This window comes from Anabrus simplex, chromosome 1 (genome assembly GCF_040414725.1).
Source record: "Anabrus simplex isolate iqAnaSimp1 chromosome 1, ASM4041472v1, whole genome shotgun sequence".
NCBI classification, from domain to species: domain Eukaryota; kingdom Metazoa; phylum Arthropoda; class Insecta; order Orthoptera; family Tettigoniidae; genus Anabrus; species Anabrus simplex.
The window spans coordinates 1,644,573,278-1,644,589,393 of record NC_090265.1 but is presented as its reverse complement, the minus strand read 5'-3'; the positions used below and the strand labels follow the sequence as shown (position 1 = coordinate 1,644,589,393).

Below are 16,116 nucleotides of genomic sequence, written 5' to 3'. Positions count from 1 at the left end.
ACAAGAATTCATGAAATGGTAATCCCTCATCATGTGTGAAATAAGCATTAAGAACTTATTTCAAAAATATCTTTTGAACTCCATAACGAGCAATCTCCTAAAATTAATTAAAATTAATCGAAAACAAAACTCCAAGTATTATATTAAAACACTCTTAATATAAGTGGATTTAATAATTTAACACAGCAACATGCTGCAATTTATTAGCATTAGGGTCTATACTTAAAAAGTTTCTAGGTACAGAAATCTATACTATGTAGGAGCAGCAACCATTCATACACCAAGTTTCTCAAACTCCTGGAAATTGAATGCGAAGCAAGAGTACGGCTGAATTTTATGAATATTTCTGACAGACGTAAGCAGTAAATGACCGAGTAGTCAGTATTAAATGGTTACTGCATTAGGAAAAAAAAAAATTACAAGCAATGCAAGAGTCTTAAAACTAATGAATATTTTGGCTAGTGGGGTCCATTGTTCGACACTCATCCCTTCCAACCTCTCACAAAAACGGCACCAAAATATTATACCTGTTTGCCGCCCAGATTGATGAAATGCTCCGCTACACATCGTTCCACAGCATCATCGTCCTCGAAGGACAAAAATCCAAATCCTATTGTGTCACAGCAAGCAATCAGACTTCATAACTTCTAGTTAAGAGAGGTTTCATTACGGTGGGTTAAAACACTGCTGCCTACTGCATTACAAAACTTGTCCGCAAGTACTGTATAAAACTAACGAAAAAGATTGGACCAATATCTGTTGGGCTACGATAATACTTTAGGACTCCAATGGCAGGAAACTCCACGTAAGATACTGGGCTATGTCCTTCCACAAAACAAAAGATTCTATTAATACAATAATAGCATTCAATCCTATGTATGTTGTGATTAGTGCCTAAGCCTACAAATTAAAATACTTTGTACACAGAAAAATTGAACTCCCTCTAATACCTCATGAGGAGATTCACTACCAGCAGCTACTAGATTCTATCACAGCTATATATTATTTTTGGTTTGGGCTCTTTAAAAGTTGTTTAAGTACCTTAGTATATTCTGTGCCAATATGTAATTAAACACAGAATTAATATGCATAAAAGTTACTGAAGTTCTGATTAATATAGTGCAAATGAAGTTCAAAACTGAATTTGTTGGTAAAAATCATTACCATACAAACACCTGAAACATTAATTCAGGCAAATTCTAATAACCCAATATTAACACCCAAAAGCACTCCTAAAATTTTATGGGAAAATACATTTAATCACCTAAAGTAAACATAGTATCTGTTCAAGTCACTGGGACTCACCAGATGCCAACTTAATACTGAATTTTCTTAACAAGAAAGGAGTCCAAGCAAAATCGTAACCCAACTTAACTGAGTTGAGAGTGTCAAAGCCACAGCCACAATACAGCTAAATTATTATGCTAATTACATAGGCAATTTCCTAATTAAATTAAATCCTAAGGAACTAACTTATCCTCCATAATACTTAATATAGCTAAATATACTATTATAATTACTTTTAATCTATTAGGCTAAAACATACCGATGTAAGGCCTTAATCATTAGCATAATTTTACTTAAATTTAAAAACTACCGCTATTATATTGCCAATGAGTTAGGTAAATTTAATGCCAATTGGTGAAAAGGAAACACAGGTGTTAAATTAGGATTAAAATGAAATTTGAGGAGGGTTAAGTCGCGCTACGTTCATTTTATATTTTATACGTTCAAGGTATTTTTAGTGCACTAAATTTGGCAGCAGTGAACACCCCAAAGCATGAAACATAACAGGGTTAACAACAGTCAGATGTACCTAAGACAAAAATGAACATTTGAATATTTAACAGCTGCATATAACCAAGAACACTAATTCAACTAGGATCAGAAGAAAAAAGAAAAAACTATTCTTATAAACACTTCTGAAGGTTTTTGAAATTCAACACTGCAGTATGTTACATAAGGAAAAACAATGGGGTAAAAATTCTTGCAACTTCAACCAGAAAGCAGAAACAAACTTTCTCCTCTCGTTCAAAAAAATTATATACAATGAACTCTTCCTGAAGTGTATGTAAAAAGAAAAAGGCAAAATTTTAAATATGTTCATCCAGATGCATTTTCAGAATGGACAGAGAAATATGCAAACACTATAGCGAACAAGTTACCTCGAACAAATTTCATAAAGTTTCATGCATCCCTACATTATACACCCATATTTCAGCATTCAACTTGACAGAAATAAACTACTAATACTAATTTCTTAGTCCTGTCTCTGCTTTCTGGTTTTCCAATACTAACAAGCAATTATTGTACATATGCACCAATCATTGCAAATAAAGAAAACAAGAGCATCATGGCAGGTATAGATTAAAACGCTTAAAGATCAGCAATAAATGCCCTTGATAAACAATTAGAAATTTGCTTCACCACCTGCCATGATTATCAATACACAATATACACATCTGTATAAACAGAATTTTATCTGATTTAAGCTCATACAAGATCTTGAACACATCATTGGCATCAAAAAGTGCTCTAAGGTTCCCATTCTGATTTATGAATTAAATGATACTGAGAAGCTCACTGAACAGCCTACTGTTCACTTCCACCAAATATCTGATTCAAATTTTTGTACAAATCTCATCGAAACAAAATAACTAACCAGGGAAATCACACACTGGTTTTAAAAGGAGCTATCTCAAAAGAAAAAGCTCCTAGAAAGCTAAGGCTAGAAAGTTAAGATCTTCCAGAATAGAATATTATCATAGTTGAGACTCGTGCATTTGACAATTCAGACTTCTTGCGACCCTTCAAGGGTCCATCATCTGATTAGGCTACTGGTACCCAAGTCTGCAGATATTAGAGTAACATGGTGAAATGCTGCACAGCTTGGCTTCAAATTTCTGTCTTTCAACAACACTGATCTACAAAGCAGTATAAAACAGTATCCAAATTTGGGTGATAGCTGCTTGAAAGTTATTGCTAGATATCAATCGTCCATATTTGGTTATTAATTACAGTGTCTTCAGGTATGTCACCTAAATGCTCAAGAGTTTTCACAATATATGGCTTTAGATTTGAACAGTGGGGAAAAAACAATACAACCACATTGTCTATATCTATCATTCGTCCAGCAAAGGTATTGTGTCAATAACCATGCAGTTTGTACAGGGTGAGGCAAACCTAACACTGGGAAATTCAGCCTTATGACTGCCAGGAGCTGGGAAATCTTCAAGCCAGAGGAGCTTCCTCAAAATATGACTAAAGAAAATGTCCACACTGCAAACCAGTAGACCTGTATCTTAATGGGTAAGGCAATGTGAAGTACAAGACAGATTATTTCTCAATGAAAATTACAGAAAAAGTCTCATTAAAGAAATTTAATTTTCACACATCACAGGCTGCCTTGCTATCAATAAGTACCATAGTGCAATTTTTATGGAGTGGCAAGAAACCTGACTCTGTTACCAATATAACAGAAAAATAAATGAAACATGCTTTAGCTGCCATCACTACTAAGACATTCGAGTCTGAAATCAAAAAAGTGCAAAAGAATGTACAAGAATGTGGCATTTCTCAATATTCTGATGCGAGAGTTATCTGTAGATAAGTGTGTTGACCTCTGAAACTCCAGACAGCAGGCACAACCCAGCAGAGATAGCATTTTTGAAGGGCAGAATGCCACTGGAGATTCCATGTCCTACGATATCTGCATGTAAAATATCTCTGGCGAAACGGTGTTAACCCGACAAAATTAAATAAAACTCAGCCACACTCAAGAGAGATAGCGTTTCCTGTGCCATCGAATAGCCCTCTTGTAAAAGAGAATGCCAAAATTGACAAGCAGGCAGCCAGATGGCAGTAAATTTAAATGCCTGCACACGGTAGCTGAGGCAATACGATTATTTTATGTGAGAGGTCTTGAAACACGTTTTCTCCATATGAAGTGTCAAGTGGGTCATAAACAAAACCCAACATATCCAGCTGCTCACACCAATTTTTTTAAAGGTAGATTCTACAATCCATATGAGAACTATGGACAACACACTTTCTTTAATGACACTGATAATCTGCATGCAAATCCAATAATCTCATTACACAACCAAAGAGTTGGTGCATGGAATGAGAATAGAGCAAGAGATTATTTTTGGGATACCCTTAAAATGGAAAGTGTTTGGAACAACCCTCGCACTTTTCAAGCTCTCGAACAAGAGAACACAAGTGCAATGTCACTTTACTAAAGTCATATACTGTCCTTTTAAGTACAAAAATCAATTCATATTAGATGTCTACAGACTTGATTCCTTCTCATATAAATGGATTTTTGTATTGAAAAGGACAGTATAAGACTTTTTTAATTGTAAAGTGACAGCCGCCAATATGGAAAGTTTTATACCATGCAAGAAGTGTAACATGCAACATACGTCAAAATGAACTAGAGAAAAATTTTCCAAATCTGTGTCACTGCAACTTGTGCTTCAAAGTGAACAGTGAAAATTTTCAAAAAACAGCTGTGAAGAAGAGCAAGAATCTTCAGCATCATAAAATGACAGTAAAATACATCACTCCACGGCATCATGTTACGGCCATCATAATTGAGGTTTGTGCATTGTCAGCCACAAGAGCAACACTCCAGGCCATAATTACCCAGTTTGAAAGGTCTGCCTCTCTACACACATGATGTACAGTAGAAGTCCTCTATAGCAAGTACTGCATATAACGAGAACCCCGTTATAACAACAATATTTTCCTGCTTCAAAATTCCTATGTTAAACTGTGTATTATCCTTTGGTTACAGCAAGAGCCCTATCACTGATCCATCCGTTATTACGAGTGTTGCGTACGTGATTATTTCCGTTACTGATATTTATACACCCCAGCTATTATGTTGCATGCAATAAATTACTTTTGGTATCGGTTCCTCGGATTATCCACTAGCGAGATCACTCGACCTCCGAAGGCGATGTCGGAGTCAATTAGGAATACCCGTCCACTGCTGTTCCATAAACAAAATTCGAAATGAAAGAGAATATGTTTTCGTAATAAATGTGTAAATAACGTGTCCAATAACAGTTAACTCGTTAAAAATAAAGGCTGACTAAACAATCGCTTGATTTGAATGCTAAATACTGAAATTAAGAATGGGATACACCTCAAGATATGGCAGAGTGGATCAACGATTTCAGTGTTAGTTTTATATTTTCTCGCGTCTGGTTAAATTTCGGCAAGGCTGTTATCGTGTACATTTATAGCAATAAGTTTCATCATTTCTCTACTGGCACTTGACATATGTTTTCATAATACAACTGTAGAACAGTTAAGTTAGATTAGGTGACTGTTTGAATAAGAAAGACGTTTCCCACAAAATGCGATTGTTTCATTTCGGTGCAGTATCGTTTTCTCGCTATGTGCAATTGCGAGCTCTCTCGTCGGCATTCGAAGGCGATTGAAAGGAGAACAATAAAACTGATTTCCACCCATTCAATACATTAAAAGCAATTCTAAAATTAGGATCTCGTCCTTATTTTATTGCTTAATTGTTAAAACACCGGACATGTTTCGTTCATATTTTGAACATCTTCAGCTATAAATATTCTTACAAGGTTAAATGAATAACATTGTTCTAGAACTTACACTTATAGTTTGGGGTTAAACTTATCCATAATAATTTAAGAGGTTTTTTAAAGTTTATTATGGCATCAAAACATGCGAGCCTTTGAATGCTTCATTTGTGATTCGATCCATCCATCTCACCTTCAACATTCTTCTGTAACACCACATTTCAAAAGCTTCTATTCTCTTTCTTTCTGAGCTACTTATCGTCCATGTTTCACTTCCATACAATGCCACGCTCCACACGAAAGTCTTCAAAAACATCTTTCCAATTCCGATATCAATGTTTGAAGTGAGCAAATTTCTTTTCTTAAGAAAGCTCTTCCTTGCTTGTGCTAATCTGCTTTTTATGTCGTCCTTACTTCTGCCACAGTTATTTTACTACCCAAGTAACAACATTCATCTACTTCCTTTACGACTTCATTTCCTATTTTAATATTTCCTGCATCACCTGCCTTCGTTCGACTAAACTCCATTACTTTTGTTTTGGACTTATTTATTTTCATCTTGTACTCCTTACCCAAGACTTCATCCATACCATTTAGCAGCTTCGAGATGATCTGCAGTCTCAGATAAAATAACAATATCAGCAAATCTCAAGGTTTTGATTTCCTCTCCTTGGATTGCGATTCCCTTTCCAAATTCCTCTTTGATTTCCTTTACGGCCTGTTCTATGTAAACATTGAAAAGAAGGGGGGACAAACTGCAGCCTTGCCTCACTCCTTTCTGGATTGCTGCTTATTTTTCAAAGCCCTCGATTCTTATCTCTGCAGATTGAAGATAATTCTTCGTTCTCAGTATCTGAACCCAATCACCTTAAGAATCTTAAATAGCTTGGTCCAATCAACATTATCGAATGCCTTTTCTAGATCTACAAATGCCATGTATGTGGGCTGGTCCTTCTTGATTCGATCCTCTAAGATCAGATGTAAAGTCAGGATTGCTTCACGTGTTCCTACATTTCTTCAGAAGCCAAATTGATCTTCTCCCAACTCAGCTTCAACTTGTTTTCCCATTCTTCTGTAAATAATACATGTTAAAATTTTGCAGGCATGAGATACTAAAACTAATGGTGCGATAGTTTTGACATCTGTCAGCATCGGCTTTCTTGGGAATAGGTATAACAACATTCTGAACAAAATCGGATGGGACTTCTATCTCATAGATCTTACACACTAAATGGAATAGCCTTTCCATGCTGGTTTCTCCTAAGGCAGTCAGTAATTCAGAGGGAATGTCATTAATTCCAGGTGCCTTGTTCCTATTTAGGTCGCTCACAGCTCTGTCAAACTTTGACCTCAAAATTGGGTCTCCCTTTTCATCAGCGTCAACAGACTCTTCTTGTTCCAGAACCAATTATCTACATCTTCACCTTGATACAACTGTTGGATATGTTCCTGCCATCTTTCTGCTTTGTCTTCTTTCCCTAGAAGTGGCTTTCCATCTGAGCTCTTAATATTCATACACCTAGATTTCCTTTCTCCAAACGTTTCCTTGATTTTCCTGTATGCAGCATGTACCTTTCCAAGGACCATACAACCTTCGACATCCTTGCACTTCTTCTTCAGTCAGTCTTCCTTAGCTACCTTGCTCTTTCTATCCACTTCATTCTTTAATCATCAGCATTCTTTTCTGCCCTCTTCATTTCTAGCATTCTTGTATTTTCGTCGTTCATCAATCGGGTCTAGTATCTCCTGAGTTATCCACTGATTCTTAGTTGATCTTTTCTTCCTTACTAACATTTCTCCAGCAGCCCTGCTAACTTCATTTTTCATGACTATCCACTCTTCCTCTATTGTGTTTCCATCAGCCTTTTCATTTAGTCCTTTAGCAACATGTTCCTTGAAACAATCCCTCACGCTCCTTTTCTTTCAACTTGTCTAGATCCCATCTTTTTGCATTCTTTCCTTTCTTCAATTTCTTCAGCTTCAGATGACATTTCATGACCAACAAGTTGTGGTCGGAGTCCACGTCTGCTCCTGGGAAAGTTTTGCAATCCAACACCTGGTTTCTGAATCTCTGCCTTATCATAACGAAGTCTATTTGATACCTTCCAGTGTCTCCAGATCTCATCCACGTACACAGCCGTCGTTTGTGGTGTTTGAACCAAGTATTGGCAAGGACTAAATTATGATCAGTGCAGAATTCAACCAGCCAACTTCCTCTTTCGTTCCTTTGTCTCAATCCAAATTCTCCTACTGTATTACCTTCTCTTCCTTGGCCTACCACTGCATTCCAGTCTAACATCACAATTAGATTCTCGTCGCATTTTACATATTGTATTACATCTTCCATCTCTTCATATATTCTTTCGATTTCCTCGTCCGCTGAGCTAGTAGGCATATAGACCTGCACTATTGTGATGGGCAGTGGTTTGGTGTCTATCCTGACGACAATAATTCTTTCACTATGCTGGTCATAGTAGCTTAGCCGCTGCCCTATTTTCTTATTATTAAACCAACTCCTGCATTTCCTCTGTTTGATTTTGTGTTGATAATTCGGTAGTCGCCTAACCAGAAATCCTGTTCTTCCTGCCAACGTACTTCACTTACACCAACTACATCTAACTTTAGTCTATCCATCTCCCTTTCCAGATTCTCTAATCTACACAACGATTCAAGCTTCTAACATTCCACGCTCCGACTCGCAGAATGTCGGTATTCATCTTCCTGATGATCACCCCCTCTAGTGTAGTCCCCACCCAGAGATCCGAATGGGGGACTAGTTTACCTCCGGAATATTTTACCCGGGAGGAAGCCACCATCAGTACATCATTCATATAGAGAGAGCTGCATGTCCTCGGAGTTAGTTACGGCTGTAGTTTCCCGTTGCTTTCAACCGTGTTGCAGTATCAGCACAGCTAAGCCATGTTGAGTATTATTACAAGGCCATATCAGTCTCACCCAGACTGCCGCCCTTGCAACTTCCGAAAGGCTGCTACCCCCCTTTCGATGAACCATTCCTTAGTCTGGTCTCTCAACAGATACCCATCCAATATAGTTGCATCTGCGGTTAGGCTATCTCCTTCATTGGGACAACCAAGCCTCCCCACCGCGGCAAGGTCACATGGTTCGCAGGGGTATTTGGTATTATGATGCCAACGTTTAGTTAATCATCATTAAATCCGCAGAAACAAAGACTAATTGTGCAAAGAAAATACGGCATAACAAAAGCCAATGTCCGGCGTCTAAAATACCGTACAACAAAGGCATTCATATGATTTTAAAAAGCAATTTTTGAGCCTGATTTAAATTTTATGGAGGAAAAAGTGGGGGTTATCTTGAATTCTGAGAAATACGGTACTGTAATTTTTCAGAATGAAATTAAACGTACATTTTCACGCAGTATCGGATTTCGAAGAATAAACAAGCATGCTGTAGTGTGGATATCATCCGCAGAAACGCACAATTTGAACAAACTGATTGCCGTTTCATACGGCTTTTAATGTATATGGAGGGTTCTCCGACTTTTATACAAAAAATGGATATAGCGACAATCCACTATAGCGAGTGAATTTTTTTGCCTTTATGTATTCTCACTATAACGGACTTCTACTGTATATCAACTTGATCCAGATACTCCACTACTTAACACATTGTATTAATGAAGGCAAATTAATCCTTTCACGATTCCAGTCAATCACAAGTGAATAATTTATAATTTCTAAAAGGTGTACTCCAATTCATTTAAATGTCAAGACAAAAGGATGAAAAACCAAGATATTGACTTGAAATTTACCTTCAAAAAAAAAAAAAAAAAAAACTAAGACTGAGGAAAATAGGAACATCTACGAACCTAACATCGTTTATTTTAGTGAGAAATACATCATCCTACCCAAGTCGACATGAAATAGGCTTTTGGGCTTATGCCGTGTCAAGAAAATAAGGTGTAATTATTTAAATTTCGCAGAGAACTGTGCTCTGCGTCATCTGAAGAAAATCTGTCCACGAGAAAGGCCTCCGAACAATGAGCTTTTGAATTCAAACGTTATAATGGGAGTGGAAATGGTACGTTCGTCACCAGATTGATCCCCGGACGTGGTACAGCACTAGCGTTTGAATCGGAAGCTGACAGAACCATCAGAATCAGTCTAAGAGGTACACATAACGTGTACGTAACATGACAAGAGAGGTGTATGACATTGACAAGCCTGGAATGAAACATCTGGCGATGAGGAACGTACGAATTTGGAAAACATGTAAACAAAATAACAATAGTGAAGGGACGGGGAAGGGAACTACCTACGTAAATGGCAGCCATTAATGTCATACACCTGTCTATGTCATATGTAGGGCCCAGATCCGTATGCACTAAAAAACTCTAAAAATATGCAAGCACATATGCACTAAAAATGTTGAAAATGTTCATGAAAATATGGAGTAAAATAAAAACAACATACACTTACCAAATGCATTATTTAATTTTGATCAAGTGTTAAATTGATAAATGTGTTTCATTCCTTGCAAAATTATGCATGGCACTATGTTATTGAGACTCTTTTCAATGTTTTCAGGGGTCAGTTACTTTCCGTTGTCGAGAGAATTAACTTAAATGCTGAAAATGATTGCTCTACGTCGACGGATGTAATTGGGCGATATTTGTACTCTGGCGCCGACTGCTTCTGGCAAAGACCACCTGATTCCACTTATGTAGCTGCTTATGGATTGAATGTCAAAGAAGGAAATACCTGTTGAGGAAAAGAGTTATCCGTCTGCGATGATGAAAACACTTCCCTTGATCAGAGAAGGCTTCTCGTGTTGCCGAGGGATGTACAACATAGAGACCAATAGATTTTCCATTTCATTCAGAAATCTTAGATAATTGATCACACATAAGAGAAAAACATACCTACATATGCACTAACGTTCAAAATATGCAAATGGATATTTCGTTTTTAAAAAATCTGGGCCCTAGTCATATGTTACGAACACATGTTATGTGACCCTCTTAGACTAATTCTGATGGTTCCATCAGCTTCCGCTTCCAACGCTAGCGCTGTAACACGTCCAGGGTGTCATCTGCTGACGAATGAACCTACCATTTCCACTTCTATTACAACGTCTAAATTCAAAAGCTCATTGTTTAGAAGCCTTTCTCGTGGACAGTCAAGATTTTCTTCTGATGATGCAAAGCACAGTTCCCTGCGAAACGTAAATAATTTCCCCTTATTTTCTCGACACGGCATAAGTCCAAAAGCCTGTATCATGTCTATAAGTATGGGCCGTGAAAGCATCAATGGCAACATCCTATATGAGTGCTGGTCATACAGGGACTTGTAAAAGGAAGCAGAAGTCATGTAACAAAATATGTATGGGACACCATGACGGCCATTAGATCAAGCACAACACATTGGAAAAGATCGTAATTAATGTCATTACGGATTCCCTCGGCATCCTTTAAGATCTGTTTCAACAGTATTATAGATTTTTATTACACACTATTTTTATTGTTTTATATTCATAGCATTAAGTTTTCTTATCTGCTGTAAAACTGGGCTGTAACCATTTACTAGAATTCACGTCCTTGAAGTCATCCCCAGCAGGGAACCGATGTCAAACATGGAAGTATACAAGACTTATCAACCAAACCACATTTTGTTTCAAAATGTGCGCGTTACAAAAATGTTGCAAAGTTTGGGCTGGGAAGAACTGGTAGAAAGGAGACGAGCTGCTCGGTTAAGTGGTATGTAATACCAATATAAATGGTCCGTTATTGGACATTATAAATTTTCCAGCTAGCTCATTCTTGGTTGCCAGCGTTTCGCCCTCATGTGCTAGGGTGGGCTCATCAGTTGGTACCTAGCACACTTACCAATACGCTGGCTAGTGCATACCGTGGAGGCCACTGCGTAGGCTAACTGGAGCCACCGGCAGTGCCAATGCACTAAGAGACTTTGTCTCATCACTAAAAATTGATGCCTGCTTGGCCATCAGATGATATAGATGTTGATTCCCATAGGGAATCTGAAATATTTGTCCTGAATGAGCAAATTTATAATACCAATATAAATGGTCCGTTATTGGGTATCATCTGATGGCCAAGCAGGCATCAATTTTTAGTGATGAGACAAAGTCTCTTAGTGCATTGGCACTGCCGGTGGCTCCAGTTAGCCTACGCAGTGGCCTCCACGGTATGCACTAGCCAGCGTATTGGTAAGTGTGCTAGGTACCAACTGATGAGCCCACCCTAGCACATGAGGGCGAAACGCTGGCAACCAAGAATGAGCTAGCTGGAAAATTTATAATGTCCAATAACGGACCATTTATATTGGTATTATAAATTTGCTCATTCAGGACAAATATTTCAGATTCCCTATGGGAATCAACATCTATATCATAAGTGGTATGTTCCGATCTGTCAGCGGGGAGATGGCGTGGGAGGACATCAGTAGACGAATAAGTTTGAGTGGTGTCTTTAAAAGTGGGAAAGATCACAATATGAAGATAAGGTTGGAATTCAAGAGGACAAATTGGGGCAAATATTCGTTTACAGAAAGGGGAGTTAGGGACTGGAATAACTTACCAAGGGAAATGTTCAATAATTTTCCAATTTCTTTGTGATCATTTTTTAAAAAAAAGGCTAGGAAAACAACAGATAGGGAATCTGCCACCTGGGCGACTGCCCTAAATGCAGATCAGTAGTGACTGATTGAAAATCCCATGTGCATTGGCTATGACCATGCAATAAAAGATATTTTAAGGAGAGAAGGTCAAGAATTGTAATCATTTTGGAGAAGAAGCAGAAAGTTTTCATCAAATGAAACACATGCACAATACCACATGACAATGTTATATGAAAAAATCCAGTGGGTATATCAAGCAACTATTTAATAAAGTGAACTAGGCTACTATTCACGTAGCATGTACTTTCTTCCAACGATGAAGCACATGCAATACAATTACTATTATTACTTTTATGGTTCGTAGTGAAGGAAATGTGTGCAATTTCAAATAAGACCTAAGATTAGACAATGGCATTCATTATAACATATTTACTCGTAAAACTAGCCTTTAGGTATTAGCTAACAAAAATTTGAATCAAGAATTTGATTGGATACTAACAAAGACCTCTGAACAATGCTTCAAACAGGTATGGATGAATAATACCATATTTACGCGAATAATATCCGCACATTTTTTTAAAAAAAATTTGGGGCATGAAATTGGGATGCAGTCTTTTGTGTCAAAGTTGGCATTTCTTTTTTTCAAAATAAGCCTACCTACAGTTAGGGTGTGGGGATTATTCGCATAAATACGGTATACTATATTCTCACTTCAACTTTGGTAATAGCAAATATTTAAAATAGAAGAGTACATGGAGAGAGATGTACCAAGGCATGTACGTACAACACACTAGGAAACTGAACACACTGCGGCTTTCCACAAAGCAGTAAACCACAATTACTGGATCTCAAAAAGACTTCGCTGTGCATATGCGTATTTCAGTGCTACCAGCATGACTCGCACTGTATTTCAATCGTTCAACACAATAGAAGGATATTCATAGAATGTCCGCCAACTTTTACATAAGACAAGAACAGAATAGATGGTCAACATATTAATTAAAATACCACCCTGAGCACAAATACACATTAAACTTGTGCATAAGCATAATAACAGAAATTTCATTCATTCAGCATTAAAGAACACTGTATTTTGAAAATAAATGCAGAAACAATTCTATTTTACACAAACATTTTCATAACTAGTATGGCCTCTAGTATCCAGCCCTAAGTAATCACAGACCACTGTTTCCATCATTTCCCTTTATTGGAACATCTAGGCTGGCAAATGCAGCTCCTCTCCTTACTAATCTCATTTCTGTCCAGGTCCCATTCCCTTTTATTGTACTTAATACCATCCACCCATCATAATTGTTATTCCATTGTATAATTTGCAATTCATTCAGATGCTCGATCAACCTCAGTCTATCTCCACATCATACATATCCCACGTCCTTCCATATACATGATGTGTCGCAAATGAAGCTCCTGCACCAACTTCTGTCTTTGTACTTTTCTCCTTCTTCAATGTCGTCCCAGTCCAGTCCTTGTTGCTGAATGTAGTTTTTCACCATGTCTGTATATCGCATTCTTGGCTGCCCTCTTGGTCTTGAATATTTTAACTGCAGATCACACATTTTTCTGGGTATGCAATCAGGATCCATCCTTCACATGTGACTATACCATTTGAGTCTACGCAACGCAGTGTGTTATGTTATCGTGTATTCTGCCAACCTGAGCCATGTCCCTGATGTTCTCATTACGAATTTTATCTTGTATTGTTTTGCCAACCATCACTCGGACAAATCTCATTTCAGCTGCCTGAATCCTTGCTTCATCCTTTTTCCTCATGTTCCAGGTCTCACTCCCACATGTCCATATCTCCACAACATAACTTAATACTACCACCATTGTTTCTCACCACATCTTCATTATCACACCTCCTTATGTACATATCTTGCATAATATTCCACTCAGAACTGAGTTGCAAATAATGCCTTTACACCAACTTCTATCTAGGCATTTCTCGTGCACAGATCTACCCAAAGAGGCAGAGGTAGTCAAATTTTCTAAGGACAGAAGAAGTCCATTCTGCATTCTATGGCCAGCATGTAAAAGGTCTTTGGTAACACATTTGTTTACCAGGCAAGTAACTCCTCAGCCTTAGGTTGCCTAACAGAGGGGCTTTTTCTGCAAACACGTTGAGTAAAATGTCAACATCTACACCAATAAGTAGGTGGGCTAAATGGTGATTAAAATCAAAACACCTCCACAAGGCAGCCATGGCTTACCATTATTACATTTCTACTTTACCAAGCTAGTCAACTTCAGCCAATTACCACCATTTTCATTCGTAATTTCACTTAGCATCATAGCGGCTGAACCTCTTTCCAGCTATCTAAATAATGCTTACCAAATCGTGCAACGAGAGAGCGAGTTCATTCTGTCTACTTGAAGACCACTTATCTCGTTCAGTCAGAATGAGCCTGCTGCTAAAACGAACAAACAAATGGAACTAGTCTGGACAAACTCAAACCTGACTTGTTGCAGTTCATTCGAAGGGGACAGTATTTGAACAGTCAGCGTTCAGAATGAACCTAAACTCATTAACAGGCTCGGTACACCAGTCCACTCAATCATTCAAGACACATCGAGTGACCCAACTGCAAGTTGTTGCCACGCTTCTGCTTCAGGCATGTGTGTTACAAGTGTTATATGCAATGGCTGAACAATAAAGTTAATGGTCATTAAACACGCGCAAATGAAGACTAATTGTGAGCAGCAAGAAAATACAGCATAACTACAGCCAATGCTCAGCGTTATCATGAAGACAAATACATGTGGCAACAGCGTACCAAAGAGCAAGTCACTTGAGTTTCCGTACTGCTTCATCTGTCCAAACAGATTTCCGTTCATCATGATAACAGCATGGACTCGTTAGGTCGTTCCAAACATCCGTTGACCACAGTGCAAGCGGGAAGCTTTGAAAGAGTCTAAACTGAGCAGGACCAATCTCTTGTAAATGAGCGAGAGAGTTTACGCATAGTTTTGCACAATTCTGATTTAAGTCTACCCTTGTGATCAGTCTCAGACTCAAAGGTAGCACCTACCGTATTCCTCCAAATACAAGACTTCCTTTTTTTCTCAGATTTTCATGTTATAAATCAAGGGTCATCTTGCATTCACGACCAAACATTAATGAATACCACTGGCAGAACCACTGCTTCCCATCAAACCGCACACGCGCAAATCTCGACCTTCAACATCCGCGTCTATCTTTCATCACTAGCCATGAAAGTTTTTTCTTTCTACTGGTACTGCTTTGGTATACACAATGTAGATAACATTAACAAACCATCTCCAATTTGCTTGAAATTGGAATTCCAGAATGAGACCCCACGTTGAAGTATCAATAATGGAAAATGCTATTTTCACAACACAACAGCAGTTATTCATACCGGGTATTTAAGAAGTAATTGTTAAGGAACAGAGCCAAGAGTTGAGGTAATATGGAATTTGTGTCAAAATACAGTCAGTACAGAGACAAGCTGAAAAAATAATATCTATAGAGGATCTGGCAAGGATACAAAAAAGGCAAACAAGCAAGCATGTAAATTTATGTCGCTGTTTATATCTATCAGTCATAGCAACTCCAATTCTACAACAAATAGGAACCACAGAAACAACTATTAATTTCAGGAAAGCCCCATGCTTTGGCCGAGATTCGACCGCAGCCACCTTCGTGAGAAGCCAGCGACGATGCCACACTGCTATCATGCAGAAATTCAACTGTCTACTTTGACACATGTAACGAACAGCCTGTCTTAAAGTCAGCGAAGTAGCACTGAAAAACGCACAGCCTGTCTTAATGTCAGCGAAGTAGCACTGAAAAACGCAACTTTTAAGTGAATGCACAGCCATCGCTATCCTATTGCACTTGTCTTTTACTGTCTAACATAAGGCAACTAAGTTTATATCACTAGAGTTGTGTACATCACTTG

General features: G+C 38.0%; 1 protein-coding gene across 2 annotated transcripts in view; it reads right to left on the bottom strand.

Moving 5' to 3' along the window:
* Positions 1 to 16,116, bottom strand: part of LOC136858652 (heterogeneous nuclear ribonucleoprotein 27C) — a 251,789-nt gene that overhangs the window by 191,496 nt on the left and 44,177 nt on the right. For both annotated transcript variants that reach the window (XM_067138366.2, XM_067138367.2), the window contains exon 5: positions 528 to 610. In XM_067138366.2, the coding sequence (XP_066994467.1) occupies positions 528 to 610 (83 nt within the window). The remainder of the gene's footprint in view (positions 1 to 527; positions 611 to 16,116) is intronic.